At 38.0% G+C, this 16,617-nt stretch overlaps 1 protein-coding gene across 7 annotated transcripts in view; it reads right to left on the bottom strand.

Annotated features, from left to right (window-relative positions):
* Positions 1–3,846: 3,846 nt before the first annotated feature.
* ANKS1B (ankyrin repeat and sterile alpha motif domain containing 1B) overlaps positions 3,847–16,617 on the bottom strand; it is a 447,745-nt gene continuing 434,974 nt past the window's right edge. For 4 of the 7 annotated variants that reach the window (XM_074826977.1, XM_074826978.1, XM_074826979.1 and 1 more), the window contains 4 exons: positions 14,564–14,701; positions 6,956–7,123; positions 5,678–5,766; positions 3,847–5,480 (listed from right to left, as the gene is read on the bottom strand). In XM_074826977.1, the coding sequence (XP_074683078.1) occupies positions 5,444–5,480; positions 5,678–5,766; positions 6,956–7,123; positions 14,564–14,701 (432 nt within the window). In that variant the 3' untranslated portion in view covers positions 3,847–5,443. Of the gene's footprint in view, positions 5,767–6,955; positions 7,124–14,563; positions 14,702–16,617 lie in introns of all 7 variants that reach the window. The other 3 variants (XM_074826982.1, XM_074826983.1, XM_074826981.1) reach the window with 2 other exon arrangements.

Here is a 16,617-nt window from a genome sequence, read left to right as displayed (position 1 = left end):
GGAGGCAGGCTGTGTGTTTTGCCAGCTGCAATTACTTAGGTACTTCTCACCTAAGGGCTTTCCTGCCACATCAGTGGCTGGGGATAATGATGACACATTAGGGGTCTCTTTTCTTTACTTCTTGTAGCAATCAGTTTAATTTTCTAGGTCTGAGCTATTTGGCCTAGGTAATTCTTGAAGCTTTACAAAAGTATAGCTGTGTGAAATGTAATGGCTGTGGCAGAGAGATGGCCATGGTGAATGATCTAACCTCTTTCCATACTAGCCTTCACTCATGCACAGCATTCCCAGCTACTTGGAGGTTTCAGCAGATTCACTCAATTCCAGTGCACAATTGTTCACCTAATCCATCACTGATACCTCCAGACAGTATATAACAGTGTAAATATATAAAGGTAACAAAGAAAAAAAATAGTAATCTTCTTTGCAACATAAACTCAAGAAATAAGTAGTGCTAGCCTCAATTATATACCTTAGGATATTTTTGCTTAGGACATGCCCAAGCCCTTAATTCTGCAGCCTAGCAATTATCATTATCCAATAACCACAAGCAGAAGAATGAAGACTGCACTGTATCTAATGCATTTGAAAAATTAGTGTAGTCTATTTCTTTTTTCCTCATGGTGTCACTATAGGATAAAGATAATGCTCTTTGGGTATTCTCCATACTGGAGCATATTTCCATTTCCTTTGTCTCACGCTGACTTTCTGGGTCTTCTATTACATGTTTAGAAAAGATGATAACAAATATACTGCCTTCAAATCTGGACATGTTCCTTCAAGCATTGACCCATCCTTAATATTGTGCATGATTTTTTCATTTTGTTTTTTAAAAGGATATTAGAATAAATTTAGCTTTGGATAGGGAACTGGAGGATTTGAGCAGTTCTTCTAATGACTTGAAGGTAGGAATTGCCATGTTTAAAAAAATGACAAAAAGGCATGTATCTTACATTTAAGTGAGCTTATGACATTAAATCTGTGATATATTTTCTGTGCGTGAGGAGGAAGACTAAGGCCCTCAGTTTCTGTCTAAGCTTTACTTTTTCTTATGTGGTTGTAAAGTGTTTTGAATTAATCTTTCTTGATTGATAGAAAAAGTAGTTTTGGTGGCAAGAGGTGAGAGAGAATTTTGTCTCATTGACATACCGATAGCATTTTTGTCTGTCTAGTTGTTACCACTTTATGCAGGCCCACAATCTCAAAGATATCTAGGTACCTGACTTCCAGAGCGGCAGGGTGAAAGATGTGGCACTAGCAAAGGCATATAAATGTTAAGTAGGACTGAAGAGAAGTTTGCTTGTGGTACTGTACAACTTCCTGAAAGGCAAGGACCATAGGCCATTTCCCCAATTTCCCTTTTCTGCCTATTCAGCGGGTTTTTGGACTGGTTGAATTCAGGATTGTAATGAGGATGAGTGTGACTGTCTAGTCAGCAGAAAGGAAATTACCCACCACTTCCACAAAATCTACATCCTAGTGTGAACTGTGGCTGCAGGTGAATCTTGCATGTTTGTTTCAGTTAGCTGAGCTTGTGATCAGCCTCTGTCCAGCTTGCGTTATCAGCTCACAGGTGTGAAAGTTAACTACAACCAGTGTATTCAAGGGTGGACTTGATAGCAGTATGGTCAGTTTGTTGGTTAAGCAAAGATGTTGGTTCACCTAAAGAAATTATAGAGCACTAACCAGTTACTTTTCAGTAGAAGCCTGAGCGTTATCCCCCATGCTTTTCAGTGAGCTGAAAATCCTGTCAATATTTCCAGCAAGTTGAGTCCTTTTTTCTCCCACTCTCTTCAGCTGGTCCTTTTACATGAGATAACAGATATCCCTCTTCTTAGATAAGTGCCCACATCTAAATAATGTCTCTAATCCTTATGCCATGCCTTTCACTTACATGCTTGTCACTACCATACAGTTTCTTCAGTCAATTGTTCTTTGGGCTGGTAGTTTGGAGACAGTTGAAGTTACTATTTCTAGACTATTGTCTTGATGACATCTTAGACATCATCCTCCAGCAAAGCGTGAAGCGGGACAGCTGAACAGCACACATTGAAAGAAATCTAGGGCAAAATTAAATGAGACTTCTGCACATGGCACAAACTGCCTGTTTTAATCTAGAATGGAAACTATAAATTATTTCACAGTTGGGTGTGAAAGTTTATTAGTTGTCTAGAATGCTGCTTTCTTTTCCAAAGGACTGACACAACCTTCTTCATGATCTGCTAATTCTCTTCCTGGTGGTCACCATTTCATGGCCATGTAAGTTTTTGATGCTGAGATACTGGCTTAAAACTGCAAGGCACGTGCAACATTGTGGTTCTGCAGGAGAAGCAGCCTCTTATAAACTTACTGGCAGAATACCAGAACCAGATATGCTGAGTGTCTCCTCCTGCCAGCTGTGAGCGGTAGCTCCTGTGGCTTTTAATAAAAAACAGGCCAGGTTGGAGGAGTCACCATGTCCAGTCTGAAATGCAACATCTGCTTTAGGAAACCCTCCGCCTCCACAGTCCTTAAGCCTTCTCCCATCAGTTGCTTTTTTACCTTGCATATTAGAGCCCTCACTACCCAAATAATTCTCAAAATCCTTTGTCACCCACACTTACCTCACTTTGATGCCGATTTCCTTCTCTTCTCCTGTCAAATTCAGTCTACTTCCATATCATGTCTCCTTTTCTCTGTTCTCCACCCTCCCACTGTAAGACAGTGCTCCACTTTCTTCACATACTCTCCTTAACTGCCTCTGCTTCCCTCTTACCTTGAGTAGAGGTCAAGAATAGCAATTTTCCTCACTTTCTGATCTTTTGGAAGTGTCTGGCTTTTTTCCTACCATCGATTTTAAGATTGACCATTGTCCCCTTACTACCTATACACTTCCAGCATACTAGGAACTTGAATGGACAGTCACCTTGACCAAGAAGGACTACAAATCAAATGGTAACTGCTTTGGGTTAGTGCAGGTTTGTAGAAGTCTCTTTGGATCTGAAGAAAGGAATGCTGAACCACTGTCCCACTGTCCCATGGGGACCGCATGGACTTCTCTCCAACTGGCTTACACTACTATCAGTTAGCGAGGGAAATGTGTCCCTCTAAAATCCCAGGTTTCTGCAAATACAGAAGTGTCTTATGCTTGTTAATTCTTATCTCTCCTTCCAGTTTCAAGTCATGTCTGCTGTGAGGGCTCCAATTGTTCACTGCCTCACTGTGTCCCAAAACTTTTTACACTCATTCCCTGCCCCACCAGTGTTTCATCTGTCTCAGTCTCTTCTGCCCCAATTATCTCTCCCAAACAAGTTCAGCTGCTTACTGTGCCACCTTACATGCTTGACAACTCTTTGATGAGCCTACATCAAATTCCTCCTCCAAGTTGCCAGTTCTTGCTGTTGTTTCAATCCTTTCCCTTACATCTACTTAGAGCTGTGTTGCAGCTCCATTCTCATACTTTAATTTTAGGGGTCAGTCACTCAGATACATAAGAGGTGCCCCAGTTTTATAGCCTGAAAATCCAGCCACTTTGTACTTTTGGTGCCTGAAGTGAATGTGTTTTAACATAACTCCCTGCATGAGTCTTTACAGGGTGCGATTAAATATGGGAAGTCAGTAGTTCAGTCGTGCACTGAAGAACTAGTTGATTAAGGACTATAAAGTATGAAGTATTTACCACCTGTAAACAAAACCTGTATTCTAAACCAAAACTGTCTCCACAGCAATGCCTGGGTTTGCGTGGGACAAGATCCAAAGCCCAGTGAAATCAGGGAAAGGGGAGGGGAGGACCTTTCACTGAGTTCAGTATCCTCTGGATCAGGCCCCTTATTTCCTTTAGCAATGATAAAATGATGCACAAAGCACTGAGACTGTACAACTTCATTTTATTTTGTGTGCTTTTATAGGATATAAATAAATGACAAAATTACAAAATTTATAACTGGAAGCCCAAGCATATTTACATAAGTATTTGTTGCAGTGAGGCTACTATTTACTGTTCTCCTATACAATTTTCCTTTTGGTACCATATTTTTAGTGTTATTTTTTTACTGTCAGTTGACTACGTACATATCAACAGTGAATAGGCAAAAATATGTACAGGGACCTATTTTGTTCAAGTAAATTGAATACTGTATTAAAAGTATGTCATCACTCAGCGCTATGATTAGGTTTAACTAAACCATATACAATTATCAGGTTTAAACCAAGTTCAATTATCCATTTTTTGGAATTTACCAACTGATGATTCTAACCGAAAACCTCAGCTGGATATGAAATAATAATTAAAAAAACATTAAGACAACCACACAATTTATCAATATCTCTATAATGAACTTCAAAATGATTCACAATTTGACTGGATAGAACAATATACGTTAAAATGTCATTTTTCTCCTATAGTGATATTTGTACTGTTATAATTTCAGTTCTACATAAATATACATCATGGTATTATACAAATACTCCACAGACATTAAAAAAATTAAAACACTTCAAAGAAAATGTAAGTAAATCTTATTTAATCAAATATTAAGCAAATGCTTAACTATTTTGTTCCATGAAAACATTTTTATTACTTTGGAATTTTTTTCTTTTTCTTGATATTTTTATTTAGAAAATGTTTTGCAGCAGAATTTTATGAACACTCTTCCAAACAAGCTTTCTGTGACACAAATCTTGATAGCAAAATCCATGGTTTTAACTTTTTTTAGAACCACTGAGATTATTTCTTTAAAAATACTAGTAGAATTCATGGCTATAGCAATGTTGAACTGCATAAACTATATGTAGGTGTAGTAGAATGACCGTTTCACTTTCATTCCAGACTGATCACATGGAACATCCAGTGCACTGATGCTACAACTCTTATAATTTTCATAATGCTGCAATAGCAGTGGTTTACTTAACTTTAAAATAAACAACATTTGTCATAATTAATCTGGCTTCCTTCCATAAATATTCATATGTTTTCCTATAGTACTTCTCTTCCATAAAAATATCTAATAAATGTTTTCTGTGCATTATTAATACCTTTTTCTAACCATTCATAAACTCTGATCCTTTGTTACAATGCAAGAGGTTCCTATTTCTGTAGAGGATCAAAGGACACCAATGATTACATATAAAACCAGCGCACACAGAAATCAGGGTGCCTAATTTCTTGTCACTTTAATGAGTTCTTTATTCAACACAATAATTATTAATGAATTCAGTGGTTTCACAAATACTCTATTTATTAATTCTGGTTCTATTTCAATTAAAAACTGCCAAGATTTAAATAAAAAAACCCAATCAAATATTCTACTCGTAGGCAGCATTAGTGTTAGTTTCGAGACCTTGTGATTTTTTTTTTTAAAAAGTAGAATTCTAAAATCAGAAATCAAAGAAAGCACTGTGGCAGAGTCACAAGGGAGAACTGCGTGAAAAATAAGGTTTCTCACTCCTCTTGTGGACTGGAATTTTAAAAGTCTTCGTATAGTGTCATTCCTCTGTCAGTGCTGCAGGAAGAAGAACATCACCAGAAATGACTGTCAGCCTTTTTTGTTAGTTACAAGGCCACTCATACAGTGCAGTCTTCCTCTCTGCTGGATTGAAATGTTGCCATAAAGGAAAGGCTGTGCTGTGACTGCTTGGCGTGCAAGGCACAACAAGGAACAGGGGGACAGTTTTGTATCAGAAAATTGTAGTTTCATACTTGGTATTAATGCCTCTTTTGGCTTCTTGTCCAGGTTCAACAATCCATGGTAGATTCGCAAGAGTCTTTTGTTCAGATGGATCTATCTGCTTTAAGACAAATGCAAACATACAGACGCGTTACCATCTCTGCGCACAGCATTTCTAGAAGTTTTTTCTTTAAGCGAATAGAACACAGAACAAATCCTGTATCGACAAAGTCCTACAGCAGTCAGTGCGGTGGTCTACACTCCCATGTACCCACGGTTGCCCTCTTTTTCCTGTTTAGATCAGAGCTGTGTCTACCCCCAAGCTACAGGGCATCGTAGTTCGTCAAAGCCATGCTTGATCCTGAGAAGTCCTTTTGCTATTGAGACAGATGATGGCGTCAGGAAATGGTCTTTCTTAAAATTTTATGGAGGAAGATTCTGTGGCAATGGATGACAAAGGGTACAGTCATACGTTTTTTTCCCCTTCCTCTCATCCAATAATTAAATATCACAGAGTATGGTTCTCACTTTATAGCCAGTGAATATGATACAGTGTGCAGTCATTTTTCCCCTTTCCCTCCCAAATCACCCTGTGCCTGTATTCTCACTTGATTTAAAATAGTTTTCATAATTTTTTTAAAAGCTCTACCATAAAAGAGTATTTCTCTGTCATCTATGCACTTCAGGAGGGCACTTTAAAGACAATCAGTACATAGGCTCCAATGAGCTTGCATTCTTATGAGTTTGGGATTCCAAGAAATTACTGAAAAGGTATATTGAATCCCGGTTTTGGAACAGGAGGGTCTGCTGAGGGTCAAAAAAAAAGGGTAAGTAAAGAAGTTGCTTGGTCTGACAAGACATTTGTAATTTGATTAGGATACATATGCAGTGATTGTGTACCAAACAAGTTTGGTGCGGATTTTTTTCTCAATAGGAGATCAGCAAAGTCCATAGAACAGCAGAGTTTTAGAGGTATGCATTGGCTGTGATTCTCAGCACTTAAAAAAGCACAATAGATTGGAATTAGGCCAAATCAGTTACTAAGCTCTGCAATTACTATAAAAGACATATGCACAACACTAGTCAAGCAACATCTTAAACTGGAGGAATGTGAAATAAGCAGTTATTAGAAATGGCTGCCCATGCTGCAGTGACCCAACCTTACTGGCTGATGAGAAGAGGTGGCATGACTGAGACATGGAGCATTTCTGACTCAACAGGTGTATTTATTTATACAGCTTCTAGTATATCAACTATTAATTGTACAGCTGAATTTTGTTTTTTTGCATGCATGACTACCTTCTACTTACCACTGACTTTCGAATACTAACACGTGGTTTGGGAATAGGTTTGGAGGGTTTATTTTCAAAGCTTTCTGGGAGGGTTGAAGAATGGCCCCCTTTTCGTGCTTGTAGTGCAAGCTGATAGGCCACCTCAAATGCTTGTCCTAGTGTAAGAATGATTTCATAAGCTAAATTCTGGAACAAAACAAAAACAGTTAAAATTGAAGTGACGTTGACTTATCATCAGATACATGAAGTGGGGTAGTACTGTCTACAGAAGGGATTGTGTAATGCAAATAATTAAAATCATGCTGGTAATAACTTCCTTAGTCTCTGTAATATTTACATCTGTCATCTGATTTCTCACTGATCAAAAACAATCTAAATGTAATTTATTGTACAGAAAGTAATTACTTCTAAAAACCTTGAAAACATTGTCTCACTAAACATGAAAACAGGAGTGGGTGAGTGTGTCACTTCTTTTTCAAACATTAGTCCCCCCACCTTCCCAGCTCACCCCATCTCTGCTGTTTCTCAAGATCCCACCCATCTTGCACTACTGCACCCATCTGATGTTCAGCCTTGCTCTATTTCAGATCTCCTCTGCTGACCTGTCCTACTCTAGAGTGGGCAGCCCAATGTGCTGCTTCCCAGGGGTATGCCTCAGGGTGCTCTGTGCTCTCACTGAACATCACGGGAGGAGGACACAGTGTTGGTGTGATGCTTCCAAAAGGGCATAAAGCAAATGTTGGACGTGCATGCTCTGCTTCACAGATGCAGTGCATCTATGCATGCATGAAAGACAGTGCCTTGCTTCAGATCCATGTTTCAAGTGCTGAGGAAACCCTCTCATGGTTTTGTTTTCTAGAAGTAAAAATGTTTGAGCTTCAACTGGTATGTCAGGGGGGCTTAGTGTGTATGATCAAAGAAGTCAGGCACTAAGACCAGTTCAGTGGTATAGGTAGGATACTTTGGGAGTTCTCATTGCATATGTGGAAGAAAACCTGTTGGAAGGTTCATAAAGCATGAACGAGGAACCAGGGGGTCAGTATAAATTTTTTTTCTGTACAGTTTTACATCAATGAAAAGCAGCTGTGAGTTTCAAATTTGACCTTAATCTAAACGGCAAGTGAATATCTATGGTAATTTTTCTTCAGGTTTGTGGCTTTGTTTTGGTATATTTATTTCTAGGCTCCTACTAGAGCCTATTTCTAGGCTACTAAGTTTGCATAATGTTTTGAACACCTGCAGAGCAAATGCATGCCTGCAGGCTTGCCTCCTTATGTCCTACCGTCTTCTTGGAATAATTTGTTAAGGCTCTGATGTAATTCAGAAGCTACCCTCTCTTCCTTCAACCTCTGTAGCCCATAGTTGGAAGCAATCCTGCATTGCTTTGAAACTAGGTGACCCCTTAAAATTCCCACGTTTCTGATATAATTTAAATGAGATATCTCTTTAGCTAGTCAAGTCTAACTGTTGAGTTTGCAGTAAGCCAGGAAGCAATGCAAGACACTTGGAAGTACACTATCTGCCCTTTAATTATTAAAACACAATTAAAAGGGTAAGCATTTTATTTCATGCCCTACACTGTAATTTCATGGTAGTTACGAAGAAATTCCATCCCTTTGTTATCACACATGTATACTGAGATAGTATAGGCTCAATTCAACATATTTAGCTCATTATACGAGTTTCTTATAAAGGTGCCAGCTCTGGTCTTTGTTAGGTCAGACAGAAAACAATTATGCTCCTCCAGTGGGATATGCTCTCAGCTGCTATGACTGCAGTTACAACAGCAAGCTAGCCAAAGTTTCATAGCTTCCCAAATAAAAATGTCTGCCTGATTTGATAGCAGTAGTCTCAAATTGTCTCCCCTTTAACTTAAGGAAACTGGCCAGGACTGAGAAACACAGGATGGTTTGCCAGTGGAGTAATAAATGAAAGACTAAAGAGACTATTAGAAAGTGTCCTGCCTTTTAGCAGAATGTTTGTTGGCTATGCAGTTAAGATCAACAGAGTATAATTGTTAAAAAGGTACACAATAATGTTATTTGAAATGGAGGATGCCTATTAGTAGGACAAGAATATCATTCTAAAGACATCTTAATCAGCTGTCATGACAGTAAGATAGTAGTAATATATCTTCACAGGACTGGCTACAGTGGTTATTATTATTGCTAAGGTATACATCAACAGGACAGGGTGTAGTAATGGCTTGTAGAAAAAACAGACTGTAATACTAGTGGGACTGAGAAAATGTGCCGTCCGGTGGCATACAAAAAGGTCACAGGGAGACAGTCCTGAAAAGCTCAGAGATAAAGAGTGCAGACAAGCAGAGAGTTTGCCATGCTGTGCCATAAATCTAGTCTGAGTCCTGCATCTCATCAGAAGCCACTATGATTTGTTTTCTTTTGTAGTCTGTAAAATGAAAAAATAGGCCTGCCTGGAGCCTGAAAGCTGTGGGAAACATGTAACTGTATGGTTAATAAATATTTGAAATAATAGCAAATAGAACATTCACTGTTCTGTTCAATATTCAAAATGTAAACTGAACTGTAACTTGTACATAAATTTCATACATTGTGTACTGCAGTAGAGCCTTGACAAAGAGAAGTCTGCAAATGGAGGCAAGGAGGGCTTTAAAACTGTACCTTGTAAAATTAAAAAAAAGCTATCTGAAAAATTGTATTTTGAAAAAGACAGAAGTAAATAAATTTGGTTTGAGGAATTTTTCACCTGTAGTACTGGGAGAGGTAAATGAGGATTAGAGTTAGTATGGATTCTTGCAGGGGCTATACCAGAGAGGTAAGAGAAGGATTCCATTGGGGATGGGGGTAGAAAACCAAACCACAAAATCTGTTGTGGCAATTTTTCTGATGGAGTGAGGGGGCTATTTGAATTTGTCATGTGGCACAAAAGGAAAGAAACAGGTCTCAAGATGCTTAGCACGGAAGTTGTAGACCCCCTGGTCACTGTAGAAGACATTGACCCTCACAGCACCCCAGCAAGCTCTTTAGAAAGGAGGCAAAACTTTTAGGACCATGGTGCTTCTGAGGCTGCTACAATTCTATTCCCTGCTCGGCACAGCAGAGAAGGAAAGTCAGTAAGCTAACGCCTTTAAGCAACCATTTCTGGGAGATGAGAAATTGAGGTCAATTGCCTTGTTTGCCATGTAATGTTACAATTCAATGCCCCAGTGCAAGTCTGAGTCAAGATTCTTCAGCCACTTTCACTCAGCCAACCTACTACAATGGCTAATGTTCTCACATTTTAACTGACTTTTTTACTGTGTAAGTTGCAGCAGGCACTGCTTCCTCATTGTGTTTTCAGGCTTCTATAAAGCTATGCTGAGGCTTCAGGAATATTTTAAGAAAGAGAGTAAGGTTTCTGTCTTTTGAGCTATAAAAACTTAAAATTTCACTTGCAAAGGAATTTTTGGAAAAACTAACATTTTGCGTTTTTGGGAAAGCACTGTTGCTATAATGAGGATTTTATGGGGTTTTGCTTTTAGGTGATGATTGTTTTTTCCTTCTTTAAGATCAGTGTCAAATCTGGTCTTTTTCAATTTACTGAAGATGCTTCCTTTGGAGTCTTGCAGATGATTAGTGAGCTGCAGATGATCCGATGTGAGCTACCCATCACATCGGATGTGTAGGAATTTCAATTAGCATACCCTGTGTTCAAGGTACTGAACTTAAAATCGCAGTTGTCAAAATTGAGCACAACAGAATATATGGAATCTTTACTTTCTGAAAAATCCCAACCCAGTCCACAATATCCATCCCCTGGGATGAAATCAGTAGCCTACTGCTTAGTCATACTAGAGTCTTCAAGGTCAAATGTTGAAGACTGCTGCTATAAAAGCCTGACAAGAAGGGAAGGTTACTTACTAGTAATGGGAGTTACGAGAGATGCAGAGCTGACACACATATACATTTACACTGTTAAGCATACATATGCTTTATCCCTCCAGACCACAAATCTTTTACTTTTGGGTGGATATGGAAAGGGCATTTGTCTGTGCTTTCCAACGTGTCAGCCTTTATGCGTTCAAGGGAAATAAAGCTCAGCTCGTCAAGGACAGTGTGATGAGACCAGCATGGCTGGCATTTGTTTGTAACAGCTGTGGACTCCTGGGCTGCATGAGGCTCTCATGATCAGGGACTCCTGCAACGTAAATCCTTGACCCCTTCTCATTCTGGATTTAAAGCAGCTGTGGATGGCAAACTCTTCTGAATCCATCCCTCTCTTTTAGTACAGCACAGAAAGATATCTTGTATGCAATGGGAGGATGGAAACAGGCCTTCAAAGCAGGCCTTTCATGCTGTTGCAAAAGCCATCGATGTAGACAAGAGAGGATATTTGCTCATGAGCTGATGGCTGAGTGTGCTCTGTCTCAAGAAGTTCACCAGGAGCAACTTAAATGTTTTTTTACATATTCTAGCTAATATGCCCCAGAGAGGGGACTGTCTGGGCACACTGCCTCTGGGTACTGCAAAGGAAAGAAGTTTTCTCTTCTGGAGACATGGGCATGCCACGCTGATTGAACCTTGATCATAGGAACAGAGGAAAATTTTGTAAAGTCCCCTAATGCCCTGGAAGAAGGCAATGAACAGAACTTTGAGACCAAAATGCATGCTTTTTCTTCTCTGCTAAGTATGTATACTAGCAGTTTCCAATTCTTATCAAGCTAAGTCTGTGCAACGAAGGACAACAGAACACAGAAAAGAAGAAAAATGTTTTTGTGTTATGCAGAGCACTGGTCTAATCCTTGGCATAAGGAAGAGCAGAAACTGTTCCAATTTATTCCAGCTGTCTTCTGTTAAGAGGTGCATTGGGCAATGAAAGTATATCTGATGGAAATTACTTTGGATGTCTCCCATATATGAACCAGAAGTTGGTATAGAAACTGTTATGATGGTTTGTTTCTCCAGAGGGAATCCTTCACCGGTAATTTTAGGGCTGCTTTATAAGTGAATGAGTGAAGTGGACTTCAAATATTGAGCAATAAATCCTCTTCTTCCCAAAAACCTTGTCCACTTCAATATTCTTTAATCAAGTCTGATGTTTTTGCAATTTTGATTATAGAATTTTAACTCTGAGTAGACAGGTTACGTGTACAATCACTCCTAAGTAGTATCGGTAATGTTGGTAGTTGACACGTCACTACACTAAAATGCTTTCCTATCTGCAAAAAAATTGTTCTTGCCAACATTTCCTGAGGAACTGAAGGACCTAAGAGAGTGATTTTTTTTTTCATACCGTTGCATATATTGTATTACTATAATATATATGATTTAAGATGCATCTTTTTCACAGCTTATGGTGGATTTCTACCATTTTAAACTTTATTTTTTCTTAACATGATAGGACTTCTATCCATTGACAAATGGGTAGGATTGTTTCTATTAGCAAACTGGAAGATTAGGCTAACATAAGTGTTAAGACTTTAAATAGAAAATTTAATTTACTGAATGCTTGTGTTCTGAATATCTAGCTATTTTTTATGGAGCTTGTACTTGCATCAAAAATGCTTCCTGATAAATAAAACAACACAAAACCAGAATATTTGAGTAGATAACACCCCACTGAGGATTATGTTGCAGGAGAAAACTAAGTTAAGACACTTAGACATTACATTTTCTGTAGTGCTTAAAATAGCCATTTAAAGTGCTTGGCATATTAAATGCTCCTCCTAAGGTACTGGAAGTGAGCAAAATGTTGTAATTATTCCTGGATTACTATTCTTTTCTTGCCAAGCAAGGAGAAAATTAATTTCATCTGCTATACCTGGTTTTATGTTTGTGCTTGATTATTAAGCCTATAAATGAAACTGCAATACTTTGAAACCATTAAGTATTTAAATGGATCAGGAGAAATAATAACTTCACTCAAACAGTCTAATTTCAGTTGATTCACTGATCACTAAATTCTATATAATGTAACATCTTGTTGACCATTGCCTACCTATTTTTAACACAGTTTAGAATTTTTTTATACTCCCTGCGGACACTAAAATGTCAGCACGAAATTCAAACAACAAAAGCACTGAACTAAAACACTAAAATTCCTTCTAACCTACCTTTCTGTACATCTAGTTATTTAAACTCTCCTACATGCTATCACTCTGCAATGTCCCAAATAAAATACCTCAGTTCAGACATCTCTATTTTTGAGATTTGACTTATTTAGCTGAAAACAGCATGACTGATTAATTATATGTGTTCATGATTTCTTGAAACACTAGTAGTCTGTGCATCACCATCTGAGAAGCATAAATATAGGAAGAACTTCCACCAAAATAACAGGAGCTGTAAGGGCTTTTGCTGAAAGAACATTTTGGAGATTTTTAGGCAAGAAGATTGGAACAAGGAAGTAAGATTTTAAGGATCAATTTGCTATTTTCAAAACAAAAGCAATCTTTTTGAAAAGGTAAGGGTGCTGTTAATAGAAAATTTCCCCAAATTCCATATCTGCATTATTTCTTAAGATAAAACTTGCGCTGACATGACAGAGAGGAGAGCAGAGCAGAACAAATGGACCATCTAATAATAATAATCTGTTGATGGTTACAGGGGTAACTTCTTACTCAAGAACACAGAAAGGACAATGCAGAGATCTCTGTTATCACAGATGTTTCAAATCTTTCAGATTCAGTGTAGTAGCCAAATATTCCTAGGACCTCTTGAGATATGTAATTAGCTACCTGTGTGGTCTTGTCAGATCTGTAAATGTTTTAGTTCTCTGATTAAAATAAATGCAAAACTTTTCATACATTCTCTACACATTTGCAGAGGAAGCTTCAGTTTTTCCAGTTTATTCAATATAATGTCAAAAAGTTTAAACAATATTTAGAGAGATGTTTGAGTTATTGGGACTGATCCAGCTTACACTGCATCACAAAGTCATGGAACAGCAGAATAAGAAAGCTGAAGAAAGCACTTATGGTGGTAACATCTGACCTCTGGTCTGAAAAGCAGCCCATATCTGCTTCATGAGGGTGGGATGTATCCAGGCTTAAAGGGATCCCACAAGAAAGTGTCCAACCCTCTCACCCCTTGCTGGCTGGCATGGGATGGACACATGAGGGTTAAAGCCAAAAAGCTGGACATCATCAAACCCATCATTCCCTGACTGCACAGGCAGTACAATGCAGTCAAAAATGCAGGACGTCATGCAAATTTAGTTTAAGCTAGTTCCCGAACCTACCTCTTAGCAGGATTGAGCACTGTATATAACGCACATTGATCCAGTTTTGATCTGTTTATTTGGCGTGTGCTGAGATTTCAGAATGGGTGGCCAAACCTGCTTGTTACAAACTTCTTGGAAGGCTATAGCTTAGGTTAGAAGAATTACATGTGAAGACTCGTATGAAAAGCTACTCACTAAGTTTACAGTCAACAGCTGAGATTACAGAGGTGAGTTATTTCAGATGGGAAATGAGATAATATCAAAGAATATCTTTGCTCTTCTCCAGAAATGTCCTTTTACTATCCCATAGTAGATTAGTCTTTTCATGCGGTAAAGAATAATATCTTCCATTAATCACCATATACCCTGAAAACGTTTTAATAGAATTAAAAAATTATTACTAATACAAAGAACTATTAAATGAAGTATCTTCTATACACTGACCACATCAAATGCAGTGAATACATGGCAGTAGTGGTGATTAGTCTTCAAGTCTTTAGTGATGTACGCAAATGTAGAAAGGTCTTCAGGGTCTTGTGCAGCACAGGAAATGTTACGGATTTCATGTTCAGCAATAATATTCTGTTTAAAAAAATATTTTCAATCAATTTAGGAATTAAAAGAGCAGTAAAAGGCGTGGGTTTAGATTTGCTTTTATGTTTATCTGCTGTACTGAAGTACTTCAGAAGTTTCTTAATAAGCAGATATTTAATATACGCCATGTGTGATCTTACACAGGTCATTGGAATTTTGACCCTCTCCAATGATATCTAAAATTGCCAATAACCTGGTAGGAGACAATTACATTCTAGAATCTTCCCTATGAGTCTGCTTGAGTTTTGTACAATTTATTCAGTATCCTATGACAAAGAGACATCTTTCTTGGCATACGGCTGTAAATACAGTTTCAAAGCACTATACAAGCATTTTACGATGCTGCTGGCTTTCTGTATAATGATCGCTACATGACACTGTTTCAGTCTACCGACAGACAGGATCTGGTGAAATCTAACAGGCTCAATATTGAGGTTTTTGCACGTGTTGTTAGACAAATTTCAGTTATACTTTTTCAAGAGGAAAAAAACACCAAACATCACTTATAATTGAAACCCTGAGCTCTTGAAAGGCTTCTACTTAGTAAAAAGATAACTACAGGAGGATCTGGCAACTTTTCTCCACTTACTGACAACAGCATCCTGTAAGAGAGGTGTAGAAAAATTAAACCATTCATGCACCGAGCAACACTACTTGCAACAGCCAATGTAAGCTATAGCATACTATTGAGATAGAGGTGGGGCATGTCTGTCTGATGAAATAAAAAAAAGCTGTCTTAAAGCTTTGGAGGAAATGATGGATATTCATTACATAAATTGCTGATATGCAATTATTGTGTTCAGGCCAAAGGAACCATGAAGCCAGAGAAGAAGATACTGCAGAGTGGCTTATGATTAGGCCTTGCTTCAGCAACACACACATTTCAAATGATTTACTGAAACAGAAGAATGATTCATTAAATATGAATTTACTTGGTGGTTAGTTTATACACTTTTCTGAATTGTAGCCCTGCTGGCTGTAGCTCTGGCTTTTCCACAATCACCCAATGTGAACAAGCCTGCTGCAGCATGACATCGCTATTGCGCCACAGAACTTGATATCTGTAGTGTCCTGGTCCCTCGCAGAGCCACCATTTGCTGCTGCCTCAGTTGCTTCTGTACAAGTGAAAACAATCTCTGAGCATCTCTGGTTTTCCCTCACCCCTCTCTTTTCCTTCCCATCTCCTTTCCTCACCCTCTTTTTTTTTTTTTTAAAGAACAGGAAATATATGCAACTAAGTTACTTAAGAAGCTTTGCCATATCTTCTTTCATTTGCTAAGTGGCAACTTTCCTTCTTGCATGTAAGTGTCAAGTTTTCGAAAGACATATTAAAGTATCCAATTGAAGAAGTCGTGGCTTAGGAAAAATCTTAATAAAAAGCATTCCAAATTTCGAATTATGGAAAAACTAAGATAAGGAAACTGTTACTGAAGAAATGAAATAATCCTCTTAATCTTAAATTGTTGCAACATACTTGATTATTTCTGTTTAATGTATTATTCATAAAAATTACAAAATCAGTACTTATGTTTCAATATATGCCAATTTATGACATGTATAATCTCTGCTTAACAATCATTTGCTTTTTATGTTACTGTAAGCATTTTATTTTCTTTGTTCTTGAATTGATAACTTTTACCCTCAATAAAGATTTTGATGAGAATTACAATTATACCAAAACCAGGGATTTAGATATCCACAGATACAGCTGTAATATACTGTCATTGATGTTGTATTTAGAAAGAAGAAAGAATTAAAGCTTGAGAGGTCTTGAAATCACATGAAGTATTTATGCCAAATCATGAGCCACAAAGTAATCACCTGAATTTATGCAGTGTTGTGAAAAGAGCTCTCCTGTGCTGAAACTTTTCCTGGATGACCTGGGGTTGACACAGGGTTTTGCA

The sequence above is a fragment of the Strix aluco genome, chromosome 5 (assembly GCF_031877795.1).
Source record: "Strix aluco isolate bStrAlu1 chromosome 5, bStrAlu1.hap1, whole genome shotgun sequence".
NCBI classification, from domain to species: Eukaryota; Metazoa; Chordata; class Aves; order Strigiformes; family Strigidae; genus Strix; species Strix aluco.
This window is presented reverse-complemented; position numbering and strand designations above follow the sequence as displayed.